This window comes from Apaloderma vittatum, unplaced genomic scaffold (genome assembly GCF_000703405.1).
Source record: "Apaloderma vittatum isolate BGI_N311 unplaced genomic scaffold, ASM70340v1 scaffold204, whole genome shotgun sequence".
Classification (NCBI taxonomy): Eukaryota; Metazoa; Chordata; class Aves; order Trogoniformes; family Trogonidae; genus Apaloderma; species Apaloderma vittatum.
In genome coordinates this window covers 3596-17182 of record NW_009714106.1, presented here as the reverse complement: position 1 = coordinate 17182, position 13587 = coordinate 3596, and the positions used below count along the sequence as shown (strand labels likewise).

Sequence of the window (13587 nt, the reverse complement as noted above, 5' to 3'; positions counted from 1 at the left end):
AAAAGGAAAACAGAATGAAGCCACTAAGCAGCGGCAGAGCTACTGTACCGTGGCCTTGCTTGTACTCTTTTCCCTGTGGATTTTTCACATCTGATCCATATTTACTTTGTGAACTTTGTTACTGAGCTCCTTGTACAAAAAGCATAACGTATTTGAGTGCTGGTGCTGCACAATTTCCCATCAGTTTAGTCGAAAAGTATCAATATCTGTCAGACATCCTCTATTTCTGCGTTAGAATGAGTTGAAGTTTCTACCCAAAGGCGTATTTCCTAAACTCTCGCCTTTCTTTCTCTCATCACACTTTATGCACTTAACATGTTTTAATTCTTGTGAAAATTTATTATTTCATACTCAAATGCAGTCAAGTATCGTGTGCAAGTATACAGTTTCTGATATGCAGAAACTTGAGGAGATACTAACTGAATTCTGAAAAGGTATCAGATTCCATGTACCAGAATCTACTGCAGATGCTTGAACTGCTAGGCCAGAGAGCTACAAGTGTATTAAGGTTCTGGTAAACATCTGCATGTAGACAATCACACTGCAGACTGTTGCATTTATTCAGATGCTTGTTAGATGCCAATTCAACTAGTTAGTCATCATAAAATCAGCCTCCTTTGTAAGACTATAACGACTGCAGTGCTTCCAGACACACTAGAAGACTGAGATATTTGCCAAGGAGGGACACACAAAAAAGTAAAAAGTGACATTCTTGTTGAAGGGATCAGAGGCAGTTGCTTCTCTGATGTGTTTGTGACACGTTATTTATTGATGAGGAGTGTGTCCACCCATGCCACTATAGGAATGGCTTAGAAACAGCTAATTTGAGCTGTTTCACAACCAGCAGCATTTGTTGTCTCATCTGAACCACCACAACTTTCCCACTGTCTGACAGAATTTTAGAAATTGAACGCTGAGCCTCATTTGACCCTGCACCCTTCCTTAAGCAGCAGTGCTCTGAGTTCCTGCTCAAATCTGCGGTTCCTCAACTCTGATGACTGCAAGCAGCTTTAAAGGATCTCTCAGGTAGTTAACTTGCTCTTTTTGCTCTATTAAAACCATCAAGCTCTGCTGAACAGCAGAGAAGCTCTCCTGTACTGAAATACCATTCAGGGAGTTGCGACATTTCCCTGTGGCTGTCTTATCTGTGCTAATTGTTGTCTGGTTTGGAAGACAGGCTGATCCATGCATCCAGACAGCAGAACTCAAAAGTGAAAAAGGAACAGCTTTGGAGGAATAAAATCTTTTGAGAGAATGCTTATTTCAATACTTGTATATAAACATACAAGTAGTGATATTTCAGAGAAGCCTCTATTGCTCAAGTCAGCAGTCTCCAATCTACAGACTAGACACACTAAAACTCTCATAAAGTAATGAATAACAGCTTAGAGAAGGTCAATTCACCAAAACTACACACTCTTCATCATTTTTGAATATAGAGTGATTTTCTCTCACAGTAAAAAACCCACCCAATCAACAAGTATTAAACAGAGGACAGAAGATACTAAAGATCTGAGATAGTTTTCTCCACTGTGTTACATACTCATATGATAGATTTTAATAATGGTATTCATATGATAAACTTACAAAATGTATGGTGAGTGCTGAAGGATATACAACTCCATGAAAAGAAAAAGCTAGCAGTTTACAAAGTAAACTTTTCAGGACTTTTTAATAAACATACGTATATATGTACAGGACAAAGTAAAACGAAAAACTCTCCTTCAACAAAATGAACCTAAAAAGACTGGTCTTGTTATTTCCCTAGTTAGTTTATCACTCTATTTATTACTGACACTATTTTCCAAGGTTTCTCTTTTCTGGCATGGTTCATTATCTCTTGACACGAGAACACATACAGAATGGTACAACACTATCCTGGGCAACAGGTATAGCAGCATTCTGTGTACTAGTGACATCAAGTCAAGTCCCACGATCATGACATCAGAAAGAAGGATAGATTGGTTAGTGTTAATACCACATATCTTCCTGTGAATTTGTACAAGATTTAGGCATTAAAAGAGTATATTCTCTGCAATAACCAGAGAAAGTACAGGTGTCAAACTCTCACCGGAAGTCGAAACAAGGTGACACTCTGACTTCTCAGAAAGCTATCTATCAAGAACTAACAAAGGACACAGAATCTGTATACTGTACCAACCTCTCTTTTTAAGGTTTCATGTAAACTCCAGAATAGGAAATCTAACCTATCCAGAGGTTGCTACAAGTGCTACAAATAATCCTTTCCAGATATTGCTGGATACCTACCTGTAGTCTCCAGCCATAAGTGCTTAATGCTTAGAAAGATGTACCTCAGTTTTTAGGAGATGATCTATGGATTACGGATTAAATAACCAGTAATGAAATTCTCTCAAACTTTAAGAATTATCTTCTGGAAATCTACTTAACGCCACACTTGGTTCTTTTTAAAGTAGCAGAAAGAGCCAGTGGTCATGTTAACAAGAATCCCTTGGCTAAAGCATTATGCACAGCTCTTATTAACCTCTTACAGTGTATTTTCCATGACCTACACATATCATAATAAACTATTTCTAGTCGAGTCACATTTGCTGCTGTTCAGCCTAGTTCTTCCTTCCTGAAGTCCTGATAGTGTTGAATGTTGGTCCATTCATTATCCATTTTTATATCTCTCATCCAATTAAAAGAATAAGCTTTCCTCAGAAGACTCTTCTCTAAGTTTTCTAGTACCGTTTGAAAGCAAAAATGCATATTTACTGTGTCAATCCCTGCCTCATTAAAGCCAATACTTGTTACCTGAATGTAACGTGACATTGCTTAGCAGCTACTATCTATGTGCATATATTGCTTTTTTTTCATTTTTGTATGTATGTGTGTTTGTGTATATGCACAGCAAGAGACAGTGATAAACACAGAACCCCCCACTTCTCCTCTAGCCTTTCCTTACCTTACCTATTTTCCTTCAACCTCTTTCACTGAAATCACGACAATTTCTTTTTAACCAAATCTGAGAGTTTAATTCTGTCAAATACTGTTCCACTCTCCTCTGCTCTATAGTTTCTTGATATGCTCTCGATACAACCCATTCCTTCAGCATTTCTCTAGTGTTCCCCCTAAGTCATGCAGCAACAAAAATCCTCTTTTTATTCACCTTTTGAGTGACATAAATTGGGTCAGCACACAGCAGCAGCTGTTAACTGAAACACCTAGAAGAAACGTAAGTCAACCTGATGGCTCTCAAAATGTATGCTGTCATAAAATGAGCAACTACACACTACAAAAAATTGTTCAATGATTTTGTAAAATAATCCTTCATAGTGAGCTCTTGGCTACAAACTCATGTAACAAATGAGTGATGGTAAGCTCTTATCATCCCACACAGAGGAGGCCAACATAAAAAACATTACCTCACTAGCAAAAAAAAAAAAAAGTTACTCTGTCAACATCCTCTGTACTAAATCCTAGTAACAAAAGCGAAAAAAGAAACTAAGAAGCAAAGCTGGAAACGAGTAGGGCATAGGGCAGCAAAGAATATCTGATAGCTCAAATGAAAAAAAACAAAAACAGAAAACTTCACATGTATGGAAGCTATTTTGGGAAGTCCCAAGTCCTTTGTTCACATTACACTACTGACTCTTCATAAAATATCACTCTTGTGTAGCACTTGGAACTTACGGTACGACTCTTAATTAAATTCAGATAAACTACTGGCTCAATTTTTAATTTGCAGAGTAAAACCGATAGTCAGCAGCATTAAAGTCATTAAAAATAATTGTTGAATGGACTTTGGGAAGATATCAGTCATTTCCCTTTCCACATAGAGGACAACTATGCCTACATCACTGTTTCAAGGCGTGCACTGATTGATATTCTGTAATCTTTATAGGAATTCCATAGTAATACTTAATTAGTCTTCCTCGGGAAGGCTCCCTGACACCACAAATCAATTTCCTTGCTGCCATTGCTGCCATGTAAGAGTATAGCAGGAAACAGTGACAAATTTACCAAAAAAATAAAAAAAAGGATTTTTCCATCTGTGTTCGCCTTTTCAGGAAACAGTGACAAATTTACCAAAAAAATAAAAAAAAAAGGATTTTTCCGTCTGTGTTCGCCATATTTTTTTTTTGCAGAGCAAGAACATCTCTCCTTTGAATATTTAATTTGATTAAACAAACCCAAGCAAATATCCTTTCTGCTAATGTCCTGAATCTGCAAAGCTATACTTGGGAAATACTCTTAAAAAAATCTAAACTTTTTTTTCCCCCCCTCTGATGATACTTTCTTCAAGATCCAAAAATAGATACAGGCTTACTTACTGCATGGAACTATTTACTTCACGCGGTACCTAGGCTGAGGCAGCCAAGAAGTAGACGAATGTGACGGCTGTTTAATACTGTTTTCAGAGTTCCACGGGCATCTCTAAAATTCCTCGCAACAAGGTCTTTAAAATTCTCTATTTCAAGAGAGTGAACAAGGCCAACGAACTCGGTTGAAAATGACAGTCTATTACTTACAAAGCCACACATGCATTTAAAGGATTCCAGAGGTATTGAAAAGTATGTCTTGGAAGTGTTACATGCTACCTGTTTGCCCAGCTAGTCCGGCAAATCCAATTCCCACGGTAGAGCACTGTAAGGTGCGAACGTAACTTTTCTGCTTGCCCTGTGCGAGGCCTCTCTTTCAGGAGAGCTACTGAAGCGAGCTAATCAGTTTCAGGCAGCAATTGCCACCAACGCTATCTTGCTTTTAGTTTTCTAGAAGATTTAAAAGTTTGCTTAGATACAAGTGCAGGAGATTACACATAATAACTCTTAAAGAAGAGGATGAGCTCACTTTTGTATTTGCACAACACTGAAAAGAACCCTTTCAGTAGTGGTCTTCTTTTGCAAGTAACAACAACAACAACAAAGTCTATGAGAAACTAATTAAAACCCTAGAAAAGCCAGAAGAAGCATGCCAGGTTATTTTGGCATTGACTGATTTGGTACGACTAAAGTTTTGCTGGTTTAGACCTTATGCACTTTTTTTTTTAATTTCCCCGTAAGTCAGCTGTGATTCTCTTAAATATTTCTTTCCCTTCCCTACAGTATCAAAAAAGTGCATTTCTCAACACACGTGCCTTAAAACATGCAGTCTCACACTAACAATAACGAAAATGCCCTTAATGTTACCAATTCTTTTAAAAAATGTTTAGCACTCTTCAGCAAACTTGGACTATCTGAGCCAGCAGCTTCTAAAGGTCACAGTTTTTTAAGCATATCACTGAACTCCGCGTGCACGTTTTCCAACTATTAAAAGACAATGTAGTTGGTGAAACTCTTACAATTGCGTAATTAAGGGATATTTTAAATAGTTCATGTATGATCTTTGCTACCAAAGTGTACTTTTTTTTTTAGTTCACACTGCAGGTGAAAACCTGCTCATAATTTATTGTAGAAACCAACCGAAAACATTCCCGAAAAACAATCGAATCATAGTAGACAGTGAAATAAACATTTTATGAACTCTATCAGAAATAATAGTATCAGTCTAAATAACTGGGAAAATAGAAGACAAAATTTGTTTATGGTACCTTCACAATCAATGAAAAGTTAATACTGACAACTACTGAAGAGGGGTTTGTAACATTTAAAAGGAAGCCTTGATTAAATTAATAACTTTGTCAGCATAGTAGGAACCTAATAATGACAATATAGGCCCCAAGAAAACAGGCAAAGTGAAGAACAAAATATTGACTACCTGCACAATGTTTACTCTCCACCCATCCTCTAGCAAGAACAAAGCAGATCTACTGAAAAAATACTAGGCAGTTCTTCAACTAACAATGATCACATTCATGAAATACATGAACTTAAAATTGCACAACCTTACCTCTAGTATTTCCCTAACACAAAAATACTTGACTTTGCAGCTTTTTATGATAATTTTTTCTCTATAGTAAAAGGGTGATGTACAATACTCAAGATAAAAATAAAACAACATGGAAGTTCATCTCCCTGCTTTAGGGTAACAGTTATCCCTCAGGATCAAGAAACAGGCTTTGCATTTTGACACCTATCTCACTTCTTTCAGGTGAAGCCAGGCCAAGTCAGCGGTCTTGAGGAAAAATCAGATGAAGAGCTCGCATGACCCTAAAGAAAAAGCCATTTTCACATGGCCTCTTAGGAACTGAACAGAAACGAGCAACTCTGGCACAACTCAATGTTCTACAAGACATGCACAAAGGGGCAAGTTCTGAGAGGTGCTGAAGGTCTCTGGGTGCTGAGCACTGCAGGATCAGGCTCAACTTGCTAATGACTTCTCATGGCTAGTGGGGATTAACCACAATGTGACTCCTGCAGTCATTTGCAGCCTGAATAAAACAGGAAAAACTCTTTTTGACTTTTCAAGGAAAGAGTTTGTGCCTTTTCCTTTTCGCTGAGAACAGTCCCTTTTCTTTTCCCTAGACAAAATGGTTTTTTCTCACTAGGCTTTACTTGGAAATGTTAAGGATGTGTCACCCCCTCCAGAGGATGACAGGCCAACAACTAGACCTTCTTTAACAGAGGCCTAAGTTATTGTTATACGGCCAATAAAAAACTATTGAGGTGGAATCAACCACAAAACCAAGGGTCCTCTGTCTGCTCAGCTCCCTTCCCAGGCACCAGAAACCTCAAATTCTTGCCCATGGTGACAGACTGGAGTAGCAGCCAAAAGAACACACAGGCACGGCTGCTGCCCCTATACCTGCCAGACCATTGCTTAGGACAGTACAGGACAAGGGAGCAGAGTATCTTCTGTTTCCCAGGCTACAAATACAGCGTTGTCCACGGCCACAACTCTCTTTGTTGGACTGCTTTAACATACTCAAAATTATCAACACCTCCATTAACTGTCAGTCCACTATTAACTGTTTAAATTTCAGGCATTAAAAATTCCATACGCTATAACTTGAAATTACAATGATTATTTTTTCTTAGAAAATGCTTAGTCAACCAATATGATTAGGGTGAGAGAAACACCACAGAGAGTAGTTAACTGGTCAGTCTCTGAATGCTGGGTAGCAGTATGAAGTGAAAAGTAAGACTTTTGCCTGTCCTCCTTTGGAAAACAGCATCAGAGAGTCTGAATAATAAAAAGCGAATTTTTATTGACTCATCTGCTTACCTTAGAAGACTGTATATGCAGATGGAATGTGAAACTTCTCAAGGCTATGGCTTGCAAGGTCTTTTTAAGTAAGGCAAGAAATCCTTTAATCTTGCACTTTTCCCAGAGCTGTCAACACTGATAGCTGTAGCCAGTGGTAAGTCTGCTAACGCAAATGAAATCTTAAAACGTTAACAGAGATAGACATTCTTATGGAGGAAATAAAGGAACAAGTGTCCCAGACTTTGCCTACCAGTCCTCCAACATGATCAGAGCATTTTCATCATATAGATACAGAAAAGTAGTTATGAATTACAGGATCATGGAAAAACTTTAAGTTTTGAGGTCCTTGCATATACAATAAGATTCTTCTGAGTATACCAAAAGAAAAACAGCACCTGGGACTTATTGCAGCACTTATCTCTAAAGTCTTTGCTTTCTTCTTTTCTGAACAAATAAGCAATCCCTCAAAGACAATAAACAGACCTTCTCTCTCTCTGTGATCCAGCCATCAAAGCTGACAAAGAATTATGAGGGGAAGTGAGTCTATACGTGCTAGGTTAGCAAGGGAACAACATTCTCTGTACAGACCTGAGGAAGGATAACTTCTAAACTGCATGCCAGAAAAGCTTCAAAGTACTGTAAAGTATCCTCTCAGTCATCACTGCACTTGAGAGAGTTTCTGTTTGACATCAGCAATAGCTTTAGGAGTAGCCAAGGCCACAGAAGCAATAAAAGCTAGAAATATTTCAGGAGAGATGCTGAAGTTTTTATTTGCAATCCTCAAGCCAGCTGAGGATTTGGATTTGCTTCCAGTCACAAACAAATAAGCACTGAGTCTTCTAGCCTAGATAATGTAAAAGATCAAGTAGTACTATTTAAATTGGGGAGAAAGAGCCGGGAGTAAAGACATCCTTTTGGGCCTGGTGTATTCATTTACATGCACACACACAAAACCAAACCCAACTTGTGCCCCTGCTACTGACCTCAGCTGACATTTACATAACGCCAGTCTAGTCCGAGGTGTGATACCAAGCAACCTGTACATTCCTTAGCAGTAGTAACTCTTAAACCGCCAGCACTAGGCTCGACAGCACTAAAACCAGCATTCATGTAAATACTGGGCCTTTCTCAATAATTTTGGTTTGGTTTGGGTTTTTTTTGCTTTTGGTGTTTTTTTTTTTTTATTTAAAACATCTAAAGATACTGCGAATACTCTGCAAGACCACAGCAATATGATATTATCAAAGGAAAATTTGACATCAACCTGACAGTTTACAAACACATTATTCATGTAAATGAGATCACATAGAATAAGTGAACATAATCAGTATTCACAATAATTACCACTCTAATTCACAATTATCTCAAGAGTAGACAGTGACAGACAGAAAACCCAAAAAATCACAAACCCCAAATCTCTTTTCTCCCATCTGACCCTTTACACAGAAAATTGGCTTTATGTGGCCATGACATAGAGGAATTTCAACTGCAGATTTGTCATTGCAGAGAGCAGAGTGTAAAGGTTTTGAATGGTGTGGTTATTCAGAAGAAACCTAAAGTCTCCCCCTTTCCTTCACAGTTATCAACTTAATTGTAAGAAATCTTGTCGTTATGCAAATTACTTCAGTCCTGTGATTGGTTATTGCACCAACGAAGGTTCTCACACTATCCACATGAGTTGCAAAAATAGCAACAAGCATCTGCTATGTGCAGTCTACTCCATCCACTTTCCTTTTACTATTTGTTTCAAAAAGAGTCTTTCCATAAATGTATGGTTCCTGACACCAGAATTTATAAAGGAGTAAAGCAACATCATGTGAACAAGGCCTCTGGCTAAGTGAAATAACATTTCTGGTAACATCTACAGAGTATAAAGGTGACTTGCCGGACAAATTAACCAAGTCTAGTAATAAATTTACTTCATATTAACTTCTGTCATCTGCACCACACATCTACACACAAAGATCTCTACTGTGCATTTGAGTCTGATACATCTAAGACATATAACTTAATTATAATCTTCTGTTAATTCCAATTAATTATTTTAATGGAAAATCAGTCCTGATATTTAATAAAGCTCATTCTTGCATTTCCCATTTGTTGTATCCTTTTAACTTGTCAGGCCATGTAACATCATATCTACTTAAATTTTAACTTTCCTCAGCAAGGAGAGAGTGCATTCATTTTCCAAGGGTGAAAAGCTATGCAACTTTGGTTTTGCTTGGACAGATAAAGTAGGTAAGTATAGGATCTTAAGCTACTCTGGCCAGTAAACTGTTAGTTATGAAAAGCTTGGCCACAACACATCAAAGAAAGGAATTTCAAATAAATAACAAAGGATATAGAACTTAGTCTGGGCCCTCTGTATAATTCAACTGAGCATCATCTACTTCTCTGGATAACTGGAGTCACCATCAATTGCTGAGTTTTGAATGTTGTTGAATACACACACTAACACAGTGGGTAAATAAACTTAGTAGGGGAGAAACTACTTAGCTTATTTACTTTAACTATATGAAATCTTAGTTCTAGTTATCTCAAACAGTCATAAAATGTTTTTATTGAAATGATGAAATCATTGTAATAAGAGATGACACCTAAGAAACTCTTATCTATTTTGAAACGTTAGCTGGGAAGCGGGTAGAGGAAGTATATTTAGATTTAACATGTTAAGTGTTCAGATTATTGAAAACTTTAACAGAAAATAACATGACTCTTTTAACCAGAAAGTGTAAGCATTTTCTTGCCATGTTCAGATTTAATTTATATTTTTTCAAATACATCAGTATTGGTTACTGAAGCAAAAATTACCACTCATGAAGGCTAAAGGCAACTGATGTAGTAAGACAAAGATTCAGAGGCAAAGACAATATATGCCAGCATTCAAGAAAATTATGTCAATGTAGAGTTCTCTCTTCAAGGATAGTCTTAATTTATGGTTCTTTCATAACATTTCCCTTGAGCACACAGCCTCAGAATAAGGCTCTATCTTAACGAGATTAGAATGGGCCCTCAAAAAATTTTACTAACACAGGATTTGGTAGCACACTGAATTGCAAGATAACTTAGTATTAAAAGTTGCACTCCTTTTCTATGACTGTCTTAATGCATACTGTGCCCTGCAAGGAACAAATATGCAACTATGCATGCACTAATTAAATATTTATAGTAAGAAAAAATAAGTGTCATCACAAAATCAGATCGTGTTTTGTAAAGATGTAATTCTCTTCTATTACTCTACTTGGAAATCAGAATCAAGGAGACACAAGAGAGTTAAACCCTCCTGTTACTATAGTCCTTTAAAAAATAATGAGATATAGAAGCCAAAGTATTAGTTAGCTCAAATAAGGATGAAGATGCAACTCAAACTCTTAGGAGAAGAAACATCCTGGAAAAAAACCAAGAAATATTTAAAATCATCCTCTTCCTTTCACCTCCTCCTCCTCATTAGTATGGGTTTGAGGCTCTTTCCTCCAGCAGCAGGAGCCAAGCTCCTAAGCAAGTGGCACACTTTGTTCTGTGTTCTTTCAGGATATGGAATTCCTTTCCTTTTGTCCTCTAAAAAAGGAGTTAAAACTGTCATCCTCACTCTCTTTGGCTGTATGAGAAAATTTCCAGCTGAACTCACATCACTAGGTGCTATAGGGTTACAAGGTATCCAATCACGTGTAAATGATCAAAATATTGGGGGATAATGAATAGTCTGATTAAACATAAAGTTTATGTGCACTTACTCCCAGAATTCCATCACTGGAGAAGTGGCATTTTGCAGGGAAACTTGACTGCAGTTGCTCATATTAAGTTTTTGAAATTCCACGCAGTTTTCTATAAAAGAATAAAAAAGAGTTTGCTATATTGACATGTAAGTACATTTCTTCTTGTGCATCTTCTAGTTTCATGCGTCTTATAAAACTATCAATCTATTACACATTTTCTCGACATGGTTAAAGGACTTCTAGGTACACTAACACACCACATCTGCTGCTTCTTGGCAAGGGCCAATAAAATATCCAAGGCAAAAGAAAGATGCTTTGAGAAACGGACTGGGAATTACCACATACTCCTACTCCCAACTGCTGCTTCAATGACCAACGGTAACAACTCGATTAGGAAACACTGTCAGCAACGAGCTTCCCCTTCACCTTGATATGGCAAGTAAAAAGTCAATCTGCCTTATTATCATCTCTAACACAGAGAAAGGAGCTCAAAGCACCTCAGCACTGTTGAGCCAACGCCCAGCATTTGAACATCAATCAACGCTGGCTAAGCTCCTTTGCAGTTACCAAAACTGATACTGAAGCCTTCCACATCTATGAAGCCCAAGACTAATTCCCTATCATAAACTGCAAGATTTCAGATAGCTTTAGGTGTGCTCAAAGAACACAGTAATGACCAATTAATAAGAACCACGAAAGACAAAACAAATGGTACATGATTTGAAACTGGATGGTAATGCAGGGAATAAATGCAAAAAGTTCAGGAACATGGAAGTAAGGGCATTGGAATGTATTCCTCCCTGTAGCTGTCTCTGATCTTCGAATGCAGTCAGCAGAGCACTACAGATAAAAATATAATTGAGCGGACAGATGCAGAGCCCTGTACTGCAAACCCTTACGCACACACTCCTCATCTTTCACATAAGAAGCTACTTTGCATGCATGAAGGATTATTTATGTGACTAAATTCTCAGAAGTTGCTTGATGAACATTATCTCTCAACATCTGGCAAATCCAGAAAGAGCAAATCCAAAGTTCCACATTTAATATTTTCTTCTCCATTTAAACTCCTGATTTCATTAGAGTGAAAGAGCAAGACTGTAACCTGTCATCAGCTCTTCAGTAGAATTCACTTACTGTATTCAGGGAGAATAGATATGATTGCAAATAAGAGTCTTGGGATTTAGCCAGAATATATTAAAGAATTAACAACATCCAAAGTCATCTTCTGCCATCTGACATTATATTCTGCAGGAACAAATGCTTACACAATGGCCTAACCAAACAGGTATGAATAAGGCTTCATTTCTTTTATCATAGGGTAGCTTGAAGTCATTGGCCCATTTCCATAGATTTTTTTTTACCACAATAGTTTTGTTCCTAACATTTTAATATATTAATCAATTACTTGCACATATTTGCATAGCAATAACGACTACTGAGGCCATACCTGTATTCCATTCATGTCCACAGGTAGCCCAAGGAAGCTCTGTAGTAAAGCAGTTAAACAAATAGAAGATAGCCCATGCTAAAATGATGATGTAATACACATTTAGATGTGCTTCTATAACTTGGGTAGCATACCCAATGCCTAGAGAAAAAGTGAGACACAATAGAAAAATTTTACTTTTCAGGTAATTTAATAACAAACACTTACTACTTTAAGTATATCCTAACCCCAATTTGATTCTATTTATTTTATTTTACTTCAGATTTAATGTATTCTTTTGCAGTAGACACAGAACTGTTTACTACCTTCAAACAGAGGGCAAACTTTCCTCCAGCATGTAATGCCTCCTTCACTAGTAAACTGCCCCAAGGCTGTCTCCAGGAAAAATACTGGTATTCCACAGCAAATAAAGAAAACCACATATGGGATGAGGAAGGCACCTGCAAGCAATCATAAAGAGGGTATGGTTTATAATGAATACAGTTCCTTGAGAGTATAGTGAGAAATTTATTTTCTTTATCAGGAAAGGCCCATCTACTAGCCACCCCAGAAAGTGTTTACTCCTGGCTCCAAATATCAGAAGTTAACCTGTAAACCAGTGTCCTGGACTAAAAGACCAGACCAAAGTTCCTCAACAGAGACAAATTCTGCTCACGTGTCTCTCAAACACAGAGAAGATCAGTCTTGCTCAGCCACACAGTGCGGCTCTGACCACCACCAAGTCAGTCTACACTATCTCCTCTTCCTTGCTTTTCTCAGGTAAGCAGGGATGAAGAAAGAAGTGTTATGGAAATTAAATGCTCCACGGTATATTAGCTGGATAAACCTGATGATAAAGATCACGAAAAGGGAATGATGAAATAAACTTGAGAACTCCTTACAAGAACAGGAAAGCAGCCCTTGGCCTTATCAGCTAGAAGTACGAATGTGAAATTGTAGGAAAATATAAAAGCATCAACATTTTTGTTAGATGCTGACAGTAAACATGAGCACAGGTATTGAATAGCACAATTCAATATTGAAGCACTCTATACAACCACAAAAAATACATTCTTTTTCCGATTAACACATAGAAGAAGCATTGTATTATTTAATGATTGATCACATTATTAGGTATGGCACCTAAAGAACACAGCTGTGAAGTATGCCAAAGCAAAAACAAAAAATCAAAGATACATACGTTAGGCATAATGTCACTTCCTACTAATGTAGATTTCAGGTATTCCATCTAGAACTGAACCTAAATAATCAAGAATAAAATACTGCCTTTTGACTATGTGGAGAAAATTCTTTATGCCTCCTATTTTTTCTCTT

At 37.4% G+C, this 13587-nt stretch overlaps 1 protein-coding gene across 1 annotated transcript in view; it reads right to left on the bottom strand.

Annotated features, from left to right (window-relative positions):
- SLC6A11 (solute carrier family 6 (neurotransmitter transporter), member 11) overlaps window positions 1-13587 on the bottom strand; it is a 95032-nt gene that overhangs the window by 78322 nt on the left and 3123 nt on the right. Inside the window, exons 2-4 of the mRNA XM_009868608.1 lie at window positions 12579-12713; window positions 12274-12414; window positions 10842-10932 (exon numbers count right to left, since the gene is read on the bottom strand). Coding sequence (XP_009866910.1) covers window positions 10842-10932; window positions 12274-12414; window positions 12579-12713 — 367 coding nt within the window. The remainder of the gene's footprint in view (window positions 1-10841; window positions 10933-12273; window positions 12415-12578; window positions 12714-13587) is intronic.